Source organism: Poecilia latipinna, unplaced genomic scaffold (assembly GCF_001443285.1).
Source record: "Poecilia latipinna isolate Pla-1442-1.1 unplaced genomic scaffold, P_latipinna-1.0 Scaffold71, whole genome shotgun sequence".
Classification (NCBI taxonomy): domain Eukaryota; kingdom Metazoa; phylum Chordata; class Actinopteri; order Cyprinodontiformes; family Poeciliidae; genus Poecilia; species Poecilia latipinna.
Window position 1 is genome coordinate 214,561 of NW_015112687.1, and position 14,232 is coordinate 228,792.

The 14,232-nt window shown below is 35.1% G+C and overlaps 3 protein-coding genes across 3 annotated transcripts; 2 read left to right on the forward strand and 1 right to left on the reverse strand.

The window, feature by feature from the left end:
• Positions 1-2,675: 2,675 nt before the first annotated feature.
• Positions 2,676-3,424, forward strand: LOC106934932 (cystatin-A-like). Its single transcript, XM_015015110.1, has 3 exons — positions 2,676-2,828; positions 2,917-3,015; positions 3,163-3,424. Exons 1-3 carry the CDS (start codon positions 2,724-2,726, stop codon positions 3,304-3,306), a joined length of 348 nt encoding a protein of 115 aa, XP_014870596.1. The 5' UTR covers positions 2,676-2,723; the 3' UTR covers positions 3,307-3,424.
• Positions 3,425-4,371: 947 nt separating this feature from the next.
• Positions 4,372-5,501, reverse strand: LOC106934909 (cystatin-A-like). Its single transcript, XM_015015076.1, has 3 exons — positions 5,101-5,501; positions 4,923-5,024; positions 4,372-4,706 (listed from the first exon to the last, which is right to left on the reverse strand). Exons 1-3 carry the CDS (start codon positions 5,176-5,178, stop codon positions 4,566-4,568), a joined length of 321 nt encoding a protein of 106 aa, XP_014870562.1. The 5' UTR covers positions 5,179-5,501; the 3' UTR covers positions 4,372-4,565.
• Positions 5,502-9,079: 3,578 nt separating this feature from the next.
• LOC106934916 (cystatin-A5-like) lies at positions 9,080-10,532 on the forward strand. Its single transcript, XM_015015088.1, has 3 exons — positions 9,080-9,449; positions 9,524-9,628; positions 9,908-10,532. Exons 1-3 carry the CDS (start codon positions 9,390-9,392, stop codon positions 10,040-10,042), a joined length of 300 nt encoding a protein of 99 aa, XP_014870574.1. The 5' UTR covers positions 9,080-9,389; the 3' UTR covers positions 10,043-10,532.
• Positions 10,533-14,232: the final 3,700 nt, after the last annotated feature.

Consider the following 14,232-nt stretch of genomic DNA (forward strand, 5'->3'; position numbering starts at 1 on the left):
TACGTTGAAGTTTAACTTTGAAGAAATAATGGTGATGTGCTGCCCCCTACTGGCGAATCAGAGGTTTTCCGTGTTAGGGAAAGAATAGAAACAAAAGATCCCTCCAAAATCACTGGGATGTCTGGTAAAAATGTGTAAAAAAAACCTTTGAATTATTTGGTAAATAATGACACTTTTAATGCAAAGTTGGCACTTTTAATGCAACTTTTAAAGCAACGTTGCATTAAAAGTGTCATAATTTTCCGAATGACACTTCATAACAACAGACAGACATTCATAGATTCCATGTTTATGACAGGTGTTATGTCATGTATATGACAGTGTCATGCACACCACGTCAAATAAAGTGTTTCCCACTGTTTCTGATAAATAAAATGGGACAACACTCCTAAAATACTTTGAGAGACAAGAAAAAGCTGCCAGGAAAACCTGGAAACTGAACTTTCTTCCTTATGTCTGCTAAAAATCAACCTGCAGCATTTTGCACCTGCACTAGTTCTGCTGCTTACATTCTGATTTTTCTTTTCTAAAACTTCAATTCTTCATTTTTGGAAGAAAAATAAAACATTTTTGGACTATTATTTCCTCTAGTTTTGGATGCTGTGCAGCCTGAAGGATTTTTGCAAAGTTTTCTTAATTTTTGTCATTTCTTTCTTATGTGTAGCCATAGTAACAAGCTGGCTTACAATCGGGAGCAGATGATCAATACTACAAAAGCTGAAATAATACCTCCACTGGAGCTACAACTTCCAGATGAGTTAATGTTCGAAACCATTCCTGCCATTGATCAATATGGGCAACGTGAGATTGTTGGCTAACAAATCGGATGATGTCCAAGCACTGACAAAGACTTAGAGTATCTGGAATGCAGTATTATGTGTTTTACTGACACACGGTGGCAGGATTAGTTACTCGAGGAAAAGAAAACGAAGTGGAGCAGCAGTGCTTGTCAACAACAGATTGTGTTCTCCAGGACATGTTACCGTGAAATAATAAGAACCACATCCAATGTGTGTAGTTGTACTTAAGAATCTGAAGTACAATCTGTTTTGCAGTGACTGTTGTTTTGTATTTATGAAAGACTGAAAAAAGTCTAAAATTACAAAACTCATATGTAAATTGTTGTCTCTGACTACAGCTTCACAGTTATCTAATGGTGACGTGCTGCAAACCTAGTGGCAAATCAGAGGTTTTCTGCTCCTGTAACACCAGGAAGATAGAGCACATCATCACCCTATTTCTAAAGTCCTGACACTGGCTCCCTGTAGCTCAGAGAATATACTTTAAAATGCTGTTGCTAGTTCATAAATCACTGAATGGCTTAGCATCACAAAAAAATAGAGATCTAGCTTGAAGTAAACATATCAAAGGTCTGTGGGGAAATATGCACTCTGGCCGATTTTCCTTACAAACATTCCAGCAAAGTGGGTGATAGTGCCAGTCTGTCAAGAACTCCCAGGTCATTTTTTGTTTCACATCTGCCTCTGTTGGCAGCTGATGAACATGTTGTTGGTTGAGAAAGGAAAATACATGACTGACACATGATCTGCCAGTGCATGTAGAATACATCAGGCCAATCTTGCTAAACCAGCCATTTCTCTGGAACTCTACCAGTTTTAAGGGAGGAGTTCAAACTAGTTCAACCAGTTCAGCAGCAAGGTGGTTCAAGGTGCTTTGCAAAATAATAATGTAAAATGAGAAAGCTTTAAAGAAAACACCATACAGTCAACAATTGAACAAACATTACATTGTGGTGGGTGCCATCAATGTGCATGTCAATGTTTCCTTTATGTTTCAAAAGCAACTCTAAACAGGTGAGTTTTTAGTCTTAAAGGGTTTTTAGATTTAAAGGAACTCAGTGTTTTGGCTGTTTTGCAGTTTTCTGGAAGAATGTTCCAGATTTGTGGTGCACAGACGCTGACTGCTGCTTCTCCATGTTTGGCCCTGGTTCTGGTGATGCAGAGCAGACCAGAACCAGAAGACCTGAGAGGTATGGAAGGTTGATAAGACAACAGCAGATCTTTAATGCATTGTGGTGCTAAGCTGTGAATTGGTTTATAAACTAACAAGAGTATTTTAAAGTCTATTCTCTGAGCTACAGGGAGCCAGTGTTAGGACTTTAGAACTGGGGTGATGTGCTCTATCTTTCTGGTTTCAGTGAGAATGCAAGCAGCAGCAACATGATACAATGCAGGGGTGCATATATAGTATTTAACAACTAAAATCACAGTGAGAATCTCATTCTTGTCTGAAGACCAGAGACAACAACGGTGTTTTTGGATTACATGATGAAGCCTGTCTGATGGGCATTGGTACATCATTCCTGAGTCTCTGAGCAGAAACTGAAAACACTCTGTCACGCTTAATTAATAATCGAGCTTTGTAATGACTAAAAAACAGCAAGATGGCTCATATAGATGCACTGTTTCTGATAAACGAAATGGGACAACACTCTTAAAATACTTTGAGGGACAAGAAGGAGCTGGAAAACCTGATAAATGAACTTTCTTCATTGAGTCAGTTAAAAATCAACCTGCAGCATTTTGCTGCAGAAATCAAGGGTTTTTCATTGTTGACACATTACCAGAAATGAAAGCTTTTCACATAAGCTCCTGTTGGGAGTATAAAAAGATTCAAAACTCAACTGATGTCAGTCTGATTTTAAGCATTTCAGACAAAATGAAGCTTTTGATTCTTTGCTAAAACCAGAAGATATCATCAGAATGGCTAACACTGGCAAAGTTGCCCCATGTATCCCAATTGACCCAGTTATAATCTGGACCAAGGTGAACTTTTCTACTGCCGCAGTTCATGTCATTTGTGATCAGGTGAGATTCATTCACTTCATTCATTCTTCAAACCTTACAGGTAAACATTTTCAGTCAGTGTTTAAGGTTTGTGTTTTTCAATATTCAGGTGATGCTCAACGTGATGAAAGAAACGGGGAAGAATTACAAGGAATTCAAAGCGGTCTTTTACATGAAAAGTGACATATATAAAAACTATGTCATCAAGGTGAGAATAAGTAATTTCATATCTTTTGCCATTATCCTAAAGAAGGCAAAACAACAATTTTTGATTTGTTGTTTCCTGATGGGTTTTAGTGACGAGTAATAGAAACACATGTAAGTTAAAAACTGTTCTATGTTTTTCTTTCTGCAGGTTTATGTTGGAAATGAAAAATACCTCCATTTGTCGGTCGGCCTAAGCGCTTCACCTTCTGGTGAGCAGGTTGTCATACTCAAAGGAGTGCAAAAAGATCACAAATGGAATGATGATCTTATACCTTTTAATTATGAAAACTAACATCTACTATCCTCCATTTAAATGCAGTAATGTTTGTTACCATATTGTTGTCTGTGGACTTTATTGACTCGAGTATTGGGACCTTAGTTGTGCTGCAAATATAAAAATAAAATACATACTGTGAAATCAATATTGACTGTTGGATTTCTGCTGTCATATCTGATTTCTTTAAAATGTTCAATTTGTCAAAATGCATTAGAAATATATATGTGAGATTATATAAAACCACAGTCATGTCTATGAGTGTGGAGCATTAGACATCAAAATGCCTTCTCATATGACTAAATATTTTCAGCAACAAGCAGTCAGAATAAGAATCCTGATAATTCAAGATAAAATAGCTTTTCCCAGATGGTCCTGGGACACAACCCCTATAATTTTTCTTTTTCTGTATGCGTGATTTATCTTGCATTCAGTCTGCTTACATTAGCTATAAATATTGGCTAATTTAATTCTTAATGCATCCATGAGATCTTGTTTAATTGTGAGTGAACTGAATGAGTCTGTAAAGCAGGGGTGGCCTGTCATATGGGACTGCCTGGGATTTTCCTGGTGGGCCGATGGGTTTGTGGCCTGCTAGTTGGTGGAGAAGCTGTCAAGCCCCATTAGTCACGCAGCACCAGGGATGGGTTGGCAATGAAGAGGTTCCCCCAAAAGCCCGGTCAGTTCCAGGCTGAACCGGACGGTTGTTAGAATGTTTCTTTATCTTTTACCCCAAAAACCACATCAGTGCTAAAGACACTTTAAATATAAAGCATAGCAACTGTCCTCCATTTTTAAAAGTGGTGGTGAAGATTTATGTTTCTGCTCCCTCTTTTTGGACCTCTGTAATGCTCTGTATTTATTTATTTTTTTATTTGCTCCCCCATTTGACAACATAATTATGAACTCGTGAATGTAACCAATTAAGGACAGAGATCTAGACTATTTACCTAAAAAGTCTAAATAGTTTCATATTTAACTGTATTGTTGATTTTCTTTTCTTGGGAAATGTGTTTAACACAAAAATATCCTTTATTTCCAAGCCCATAACCCTAACCCTAACCCTAACACCAGAGACAAATATCCTGTATAAATCTTGTTTATTGAGTCATTTTATGACATTTGACATCCCCCTTACAGGTTCAAGTGATACAGATATTTGACTCAACTTGTATTATAACAGAGTATTGTTGTAGTAATCTTGCTCATAACAATACAAAGACATTTTTCTTTGAAGCAGCCGTCTGGAGGAAGCTGGATCAGGCAGTGTTTTCACTTTAGAAGGGCTTGAACGGTTCGAGAGGATCATCTCGCTTGTGGCCATCCTGCACTCCCTCAAATTTAGTTTCAATTTTGCCCTCCTGCAGAGGGCTTTGGAAGACCTGCAGGTGGACGTAATCGTTTTCTCTCACCTGAACCTACGGAGAGAGCAGAGAGGAAAATTTCCTCTCTGAATAATGCTGTGCAGTAATGTTGATGTACATGCAAATAACAAACAGCAAAAAAAAAAAGCACAGATCAAAATATCATGTTTTGATCTGACTGTCTACCATTAAGTAATCACTGCTACATAATAACTGTTCACATTACATGGTTTTAAATAACATGGTGTCATAGAAATCCTTGCTTATTACCTTAATCAGATACTTCATACCTCCCACAACTTGTGATCGGTATTCAATTGCTTTGAATTCATTAAACTTTCTGTTGGTATTTGCCTCTGCAATTTTCTGCATCTGTGTGAGGATCAAATAAAGAGAAATGTAACAGAAAGTTTCCAGGTAAATATGTTTAAACAATAAAGAAACTCACCAATTTAGAAAGCGCAGAAACTTCCTCATTGGCTGGCCTGGTCTCTGACCATCCTCCGCATGTCACTTCTTTACTCATTACTGCTTTTGACAGAAAAGAAAACTATCTGCTGCTATCAGGCTCAAAAGCTGAACATCAGGTAGTTTTCAAGCTTATTTATACTGCAGGTGTTGAGGAAATAAAACACCTTCGAGAAGGAGGTTCCTCAGTTTCATGGGTGGAGCTCTGACAGATTTTCCTAAGTATTTATAGATAACATCTTACTAAGCATTATAATAAAAGCTATGTTAAGCTCCGAAACTGCAGTTCACACACAATTTGTAGTTTAATGGTTCACTTGATGAACCACTGCAGTGGAAAACATGTACTTGAGCTTTTGAAGAGTCTACTCTCATTTCAGATCTGACCAATCACCAGTTTGGACAAAATGTCAGTAAATTATATCATTCTGCATAAAGCACGTTAACTTAACGACCCGTGAAATGTAAAGAAATGGCTGTTTTGTTCTGCTTTGTTCGCTGTTATTAAACACCAAGCTAATGTGGCTTAGTGTCATGCCAACAAGTTCCACAAGGAGGAGCCAGTGAGTCAAAGCGCAGGGAGACTGAGACCAGTTAAGGTTTAAATAAATTGTTTTATTCCCAGCAGGAGCAACAGTTGAATAAAAAGTTCTGTTCTCTTTGTAAAAAACTGTGCTGTACTGCAGCCGTAGATTTTAATTAAAATCTTTCAGGGGAATCTGTAATGTTATGCCCTATTGTGTGATATTTACGGGAACCTCGTGAAGATATTTTTTAAAAATTGATGATTTGTTTTTACATATGCATATGAGCATTTTTTTTCTTTTAACTTTTTATAAGAAAGATTTACGTATTGTTGTGAAAGACATAATCAAATTATTTTATAACAAGAAAGGTGATAAAACAAATGTTGCAGAGTGATCTTAAACCAAAACAATTGTGAGTTGTCCTCCTGTTCTGAAATGAACCCTCCTCCAGTCTTTATCCAGAGAACTTTCTGTATAAATATTCTCCAAATATACAATGTTCCTGTCAGCAATGATATTGTGGATAATCAATCAATTTTATTGTTGAGTGAACAGCATCTAACCACATGATAGATAATCTATTGACAGAAACCAGAAAGATACATTTCCAATGAAGTAGAAGGTGTGTCTACAAATATTTCACATCTGAAGATTAGATAGATGAAAGATGTTTGAATTAGTAACTCAATTTCAGCCTAGAACAAAATTATTTGACAGGCAATGGAAGTGTTTATCCAGTGAGAAATATTAACATATTTCTCATTTTCACTGAAAATTATTTAAAATTAACACCAAAAGAAGTTGAATTAAAACATCAGTTAGATTTTATAGCTTTATTACTTTATTCCTGTAGTAAATCCTCAAATTAGTCCCTCATCAAATGTGCAATTCCAGAGAAACAGTAAATTCAACATCTGGTCTTTCTGAGGAACAGATAATATTCATGAGAAATGCATGTAGTCTCAGCTCACGCAAGTTCATTTGATTCTCCCATCTAGTTATTGTCAATGCCCAGTTATCTATGTATGGGCAGATGAGTTTCTCCAGCAGACATTTGGGTCAACGTGTCTTTGATCTAAACTGTCCAAGAGACATTATTTACTGTAGTTTGCAAAGCTCCAGGTTCCAACAGATTTAATTGAGTTATTAAGGATTTGTTGTGTTTTATCTTGGATTCAGTTTTAAATAAAAATGACTTAATTGTAGCCTTTAAATGTCTTTTCACCTTTTTATATTCTGTTGTTCAGTGAAACAGCTTCAGCCCACAATCAAATGTCCCAGCTATCAATCAAATTACCTGGAATCAATTGAAGCTTTTCACATGCAGCTCCTCCCATTTCAAAATAGAACCACCGTCCAGGTTACACCCAGTGTCCCTACAGTATAAATATGTTCAAAATTCAACCAATTTCCAGATTCTTTTCAGCATTTCAGACTAACTTTTGTTTCTTTGTTAAAAACACAAGACATCACCAGAATGGATGTCCCTGAGGGAACATGGTCAGATGTAAAATTTGTCACTGACAACATTCAGGAGCTTTGTGATAAGGCGAGATTAATTATTTTATTCATTCTTTAAAACTTTAAAAGGAAATAAATAAATGACTGTGTTCAAGGTTTGTGTTTTTCAATTATCAGGTGAAACTCAAAGTGGAGGAAAAGACACAGAAGGATTTCAAGGAGTACAAAGCAGTCTTTTACAGGGTATTGGATATGCTAGTGCTACACTATGTCATCAAGGTAACAATCAGTTATTTCATAATATTTCCAATGATCCTAAAAAAGGAAAACTCTTCAAGGTTTTTCCTGCAGGTTTATGTAGGAGGTGAGTACCTCCATCTGTGGGTCATCCAAAGCGCTTCGACTGGTGAGCTGATCATCCAGCTGATGGGAGTACAACAACACCACAAGTGGGACGATCCTCTCAAACCTTTTGATGAAAACAACAAATGTTAGCTTCGTCTTCCTCCAGTAAACTGCAAAATTGTTCATTACAATATTGTTATCTGTGGGTTTCTCAAGTATTAGACATAAGTTGTGTGGCAAATATAAAAAAAATTATATACTACCAATAAATCAACTTTGGATGTAAAAGTTCTGCTCTCTTGCTCTGTTTATTTTTTAATGTCCAAAATATTATATAGAACTAAAAATGCATTAGAAATAAAATAAAAGTCTATTTCTTTGAATGCAAAGGAAGAGTAGCAACAGCCCAAAATAGTAGAGGTAAAAAAGTGCATTAAAACTACTCTTATAAGTTTTTTTGTTATTCCTTTTGTTGTTTCAAAGTAAATGTAACCAGAAGTACCCATCTTTGATCCTACATAACACATTTATTAGCTTGTTCTTGTTAATCAAGCTTAGCATGATGTATAGGCATACTCACCAGTCATCATTTGGCTGACATTAGGTGTACAGTAATGTATGCTTTATTAACAATTCATCATATGGAGTAGACATACAAGTAATTAAAGTTATGTTTCTTGCTATGCCCCTGAAACTAAACATTTATGCGCAGATTAAAAGAATTATTAATCAAGTTTTCCATAATCCATAAAAAAAACTCAACAGCAGTACAGTTTATCAGATAGTAAAAAAGTCCCTTAAATCATATACCATGTACATTTTTTAAAAACTCAAACAGCTTATTATCTGTACCCAACAACAGCATTACTCAACTTACTTGGCTTGTTTGCAAAAATCTGTGCAAACCTTTTGTTGCCAGGTGCCATAATTCTTGCACACACACACACAAGTGCGCAGCTCTGCACAGCAGCAGATCTCCAGGTATAAAACCAGCGCCTTTGTGTTCAAACGCGACTCTGAAAAACACCTTATGACATGTTGCCCATGCAGCAAAAGTCAGAAAAACTTCCCATTACTTCAGATTAAATTAGTATTGCTTAGAATTTGCCGGCTATGGTATATGGTCAAAACTGAGAGCTTAAATTGATTTGCTAAAAATATTTTCAAAGGTTTTACATACACACCCACTTCTGATCTACTGGCACTTTTTTGACTGGTGAAGAGCAAGAACTCCACTCAGATGAAAGGACATGAATCTGGAATCAGTCCAAGCTCTACAACTGAATAACTTTAAGCTTAGTCGTTCCTTTCGTAGGAAATTAGGTATAAGATGGGACTTTAGATAGACCAAAGTTTGTTGTGAAAGACTGGAGAGATGAGCAAGACTACAGACCTTATTAAAAAGTGTTTTAACATTTATACAGATTTACTTACTGGTACTGAAGACAACACACATGTTTTTAACAGGATTTTTATATGGCATAACTTTTATTATTGAAAGCTGAAATTTATAGAATCAGCATGAGTTATTTGTGGAGAAAAGCTTTCTGACAGAAAAAATAAACCAAAGCAATTATATTCTATTTTTATTCAAATTCATTGCATTTTTTTATACTGATTCAGTACATCATCTATTCATTAAATGCATATTCTTAGCATAGAAATACTTTTAGGCTTCACTTTGTGGTATGCTGATGTTTAAAAGTTCAAACATTTGACTACGTGATAATGTCTTTTGAAAGGCGAGCCACAGAGTGAACTGTAGAGTGAGCTTTAACCAAAATAAAGTGTGGGTTGTCTTCTTAAATGAATGCTCCTCCCAGTCTTTATCCAGAGAACCTTCTGTATAAATAATTCTCAGCTGAATAGATGTTGAGCAGTTCAGACTGACATCAGATGCTTTACTTTCCTGTTCAGGGCATCAAACATCATCAGGATGGGTTTTCCAGGAGGTGAACACTACGCCACGAAGGAGATTCAGGAGATCTGTGATCAGGCAAGCTACAAGCTTCACTTTTTTCATAGACAAATTTTGACTTTTCTGCTCTTACCTGATTCATTTCTACACAGGTAAAGACAAAAGTGGAGGAAATGACTGGCAGGAATTTGGAAGAATTTAAAGCGTTTGTCTACAGGGAACTCAAGATTTCAGTTTCCACTACATACCAAGTCAAGGTGAATAAATCACTGATTTTGTTTTTCATAATTTAGAACCTATTAGGATGAAGAAAAATTTACGAACGAGAGTTTTAAGTTTGTGCTTGCTTAAGAAGTATGATTTTCAAAAACACAATGACCAGATAGATACATACATGAGATTACAGATTAAATTTTTAGTTATTTAGATATTTTTATGCAGAAACAGATAGAATGGTTATGTTCTTCAGAACAATACCATACTATTCAGAAACATAATATATACCAACATCTGACAATTCTCTCTCCAATTTACAGGTTTATGTGGGTGGGACTGAATATTTCCATGTGCTGATCCACCAAACTGCTTCTGAGACAGGAGAGGTCAAGATAACAGTGGAGCACGTCGAACAGCATCACGAAAAAGATGATGTTATCATACCCGTTGACTAAATATAAAATGTAACCTGCTTAACCTCTCTCCAGATTTCTACTTTACAGCTGAGCTACTTTGTTTTGATGCCCTTTCAAAGTTTTCACAGTTTTGCTCATTTGCATGTGTTGGGGTTGACGGGCTGCGTTGATCTTATCAAACTTTGGACTTATGATGAAACGGGAGTGAGAAAAATTGGGTTAAAAATAATCAAAATAAATTAAATCATTGTTTTGAAGCTCTTCAGCAAACTGTTATCTGTAAACCTGAAAAAAAAAAAGAATTGCAGGTTCAGGTTTGTTTTACATTTTAAAAAAAGTAACCACGTTTAAATAAATATTTCAAATCTCATCAAATTCTTCTGTTTTTATTTTACATGCCAGTCCATTAGGAAGTAACTTAAATTCCCCGTGTGGCTCTTCAAACAGACGATGCTGCAAAACATCCTTATAAAATAATTCCAACAGTGGTGGTTCTTGCCAATCTGGTACTCTGAAAGACCCCCTCCTTCTCTCACCCCCAACAAACCCTCTTTATAATGCCTGAACTACTGCTCATATGCCCTATTTCAAACACTTTGTAAACTGAGATGAACCGTCCTCCAGTCTTTATCCAGAGAACTTTCTGTATAAATATTCTTCAAATATAAATATTAATGCAGAGTGAACAGCATCTAACTACATGATAGATAATCTATTGGCAGAAACCCAGAAAGATACATTTCCAATGAACTGGAAGGAGTGTCTACAAATATTTCACATCTGAAGATTAGATAGATGAAAGACCATCAAATTAATAACTCAACTTCAGCCTAGAACAAAATTATTTGACAAGTAATGGAAGTGTTTCAAAGTGAAAATGCTTGCAGATTTAAATTCTAGCAATTAACTTTTATCCACTTTTTTATCCACTACAAAAATAAATGATATCAGCAACTGGAGGATGCTTATTTATGAGGACTTATAATTTTTCCTTTGAAAATGAGAAATATTGACTTATTATAAACTGACACAGAAAAGAATTTAAAACTAACACCAAAAGAAGTTGAATAAAAAATTAGTTCGGTTTTTAAGCTTTACAACTTTCAAAAAAAAGGTGAAAGTTTTCCACTTCTGAAGTCAGTAAGGTTGTATATTCTTAAATTAGTTCCTGAAAAGCAAAACTGAAAAGCAAATGCTTTTGTGACGAAATTAAACTAGCTCTAAGGCTCATTCATTTATACTGAAGATGAAATAAATTATAATAATTACTTTTATGTAGAATTAAGCGTTTCGTGCAGTTACAATGCCCCCTAGAGGCCAAATGGGGGGTTCTTGTCTCTCTTGAGCCCATCCACATCAGTGACCGGGGTTAGGCACTCTTATTTCAAAGATGGATTTACGGGGGGGCAAGAGAGGGTAACTACTCAAACCACCCCCCAAACCCTGGTCCAGAAACATTTTGTAGCAAATAAACGTCATATTAATTCACCAAAAAAAACATAATTATAAGCGTGATATTTTGTTGTTATTTTCTAAATTAAGACTTAGATAAGTGTTATCTGTTTTTTTTTCTTTTTTCACTTTTTTTAATTGTGGACTACTTTTTCTTTTTTTTTCTTTTTCTTTCTGTTCTTCAGTGAAATATAACTTAAAGCTACTTTAAGGTTCTGCCATACAATAAACTTTCCAAAATGTCATTACCTGAATCACCTGATGCTTTTCACATGGAGCTCCTCCCATTTTGAAGTACAACCTCCTTCCAGCCTGCACCCAGTGTCTCTACTGTATAAATAGATTCAAAACTCAGCCGATGTCCAGCTGATTTCAGGCATTTCAGAGAAAGTGAAGCTTTTATTTCTTTGTCAAGAAGACGACATCAGAATGAACGTCCCAATGGGAGAATGGTCAGACGTAAGGTTCACCACTAGTGAAGTTGAGGAGCTTTGTGATAAGGTGAGATTCCTTATCTTTTTTTAAAACTTCACAGACATATACTTTCAATCTGTTTAAGGTTTTGTGTTTCTCAATATTCAGGTGAAGATCCAAGTGGCGAAAAAAACGGGGAAGGATTTCAAGGAATACAAACCAGTTTTTTACCGGGTAAAGAACATCCTAGTCTATCACTATATCATCAAGGTAAGTCAATTATTTTATATTTGATATCATAAAACAGGGAAAAAGAAGTTAAATTTGGATTTCTTGTTTCCTGATAGTACTTGATAAATATTATAAACTCAATTGATTTAAAAACTCTTCAATATGTTTGCTCCAGGTTTATGTTGGAGCTGATTACCTCCATCTGTTGGTCTCCAAAAGACGTTCTACTTCTGGGCTCATTATCACACTGATGGCAGTAGAACAGCACCACAAATGGGACGATCCTCTCAAACCTTTTGATTACAGACGATAATGTCCACACAGTTAGCTTCATCTTCCTCCAGCAAACTGCAATAAACTAAGTATTAGACATAAATTGTGTTGCAAATATATTTATAAAAATATACTATCAATAAATAACTTTTGAGTGTATAGGTTTTTCTCTCTTTGTTTTGTTTTTTAAATGTCCAAAATACCATATTTAACTAGAAACATGTTAGGGATTAAATAAAACCACACTCATGCCTCTGAACATGAGATTAAAAATTATCAAAATATTCTTTCGAGGATTAGACATGAAAATGTCTTTTTACAAATATGCAACTTTTGGTTCATTGACAATTAATCCAAGAAAAAAAAAACATGATTTTAAAACAAAATCTTGCTGTATTGTTGTTTGGGGTTTAAAATCATACCCCTCACCACACCAAATATATATCAACTATTACAAAATACAAATACCAAACAATTTTCTGTGATTTAAATATTTAAAAAAAAATCATAATAAACCACCTTTCATGATTTAGGACAGCTGAAAAAAATGTTTTCAAATATTCAATAACATGCTACTTGAACTAGAGCTGCTAGTTAAAGAACTGGCTCCTTTTTGCGTGGTGAAAAACAGGAATTCTAACTCTGACGATCTGTTAAGACATACGTCTGCAATCAGTTCAATCTCTGCAGCTGAATAACTTTAAGCTCAGACTTTCCTTACCCAGGAAATTAGATATGTGAAAGGGAGGAGTTCAGATAAACCAAAGGTGTGTAAGTTTGACTCTGAAAGACTGGAGAGACGAGCAAGACTTCAGACGTTTTGCATAGCGTACGTAGATTATTTTATCTTTATAAGGATTTACTTACTGGTTTTGAAGACGTAACTCAAATGTTTTTAGCTGTATTTTCATGTGGCAGAACTGTTATTATTGAAAGCTGAAATTTATAGAATATGCATGAGTCATTTGTGAAGAAAAGCTTTTTTTGCAATAAAAGAAAATAAAGCAATTATATTTTTTTGTGAAATTAATTTCATTTCTTTACACTCAGTCATATCTACTCCTTCAATGCATATTCTTATCCTAAAAATCTTTTCCGGTCTGCAGTTCAGAAATTTGCAGTACGCTGATGCTTAAAAGTTCATTCTTATTGTCAAACATCTGACATGATAAGGTCTTCTGAAAGGTGATCCACCCAAGAAAGAAATGCTGAAGAGTGAACTTCAACCAAAATAAAATGCAGGTTGTCTTCCTGTTCTGAAATGGACCAGTCTTCATCAGTATCTTCTGTATAAATATTTATAAATAAATATATAAATATTTCCCTCAACACATGCTGAGCAGTTCAGACTGGCAGCAGACAACTTTCCTTTTTTTTCATGACCAAATTATGACATTTCTGTTCTTTGTTTTAGTCCAACTTGTTTCAGTTTTGCACAGATGAAGACAAAAGGAGAGGAAATGACAGGCAGGAATTTGAAAGAATTTAAAGCGTTTGTCCACAGGGAACTCAAGATTTCAGGTTCCGCCACGTACCAAGTGAAAGTGAATACAACTCTGATTTTGTTTTTTGTTTTGTTTTTTTTTTGTTTGTTTGTTTGTTTGTTTTTTTGCTTATTTATTTAGAAACAATTAGGGTAAAGATATATGTATGAAAGAGAGTTTGAGTTTATGCCTAGGAGTTTTGATTTTCAAAAACAAAATAGCCATACAAGAATAGGAGATTAAAGATTAAATACTTTTTTTCTTTAGACATTTTCATGTAGAAGTGGATAGAATGGTGCTGTTCTTCAGAACACATTGTAATAATATATAATACTCTTTGGAAATATATTACTGTTGCATTTAGTAAATAGAAAT

Coding starts and splice junctions, on each gene's coding strand:
- LOC106934932 (XM_015015110.1), top strand. CDS start 2,724: ATGGCTAACACTGGCAAAGTTGCCCCATGTATCCCAATTGACCCAGTT. Junction 2,829..2,916: donor TTCATGTCATTTGTGATCAG/GTGAGATTCATT, acceptor TTCAATATTCAG/GTGATGCTCAACGTGATGAA. Junction 3,016..3,162: donor ATAAAAACTATGTCATCAAG/GTGAGAATAAGT, acceptor TTCTTTCTGCAG/GTTTATGTTGGAAATGAAAA.
- LOC106934916 (XM_015015088.1), top strand. CDS start 9,390: ATGGGTTTTCCAGGAGGTGAACACTACGCCACGAAGGAGATTCAGGAG. Junction 9,450..9,523: donor TTCAGGAGATCTGTGATCAG/GCAAGCTACAAG, acceptor ATTTCTACACAG/GTAAAGACAAAAGTGGAGGA. Junction 9,629..9,907: donor CCACTACATACCAAGTCAAG/GTGAATAAATCA, acceptor TCCAATTTACAG/GTTTATGTGGGTGGGACTGA.
- LOC106934909 (XM_015015076.1), bottom strand. CDS start 5,178: ATGAGTAAAGAAGTGACATGCGGAGGATGGTCAGAGACCAGGCCAGCC. Junction 5,025..5,100: donor TTTCTGCGCTTTCTAAATTG/GTGAGTTTCTTT, acceptor ATCCTCACACAG/ATGCAGAAAATTGCAGAGGC. Junction 4,707..4,922: donor GTATGAAGTATCTGATTAAG/GTAATAAGCAAG, acceptor CTCTCTCCGTAG/GTTCAGGTGAGAGAAAACGA.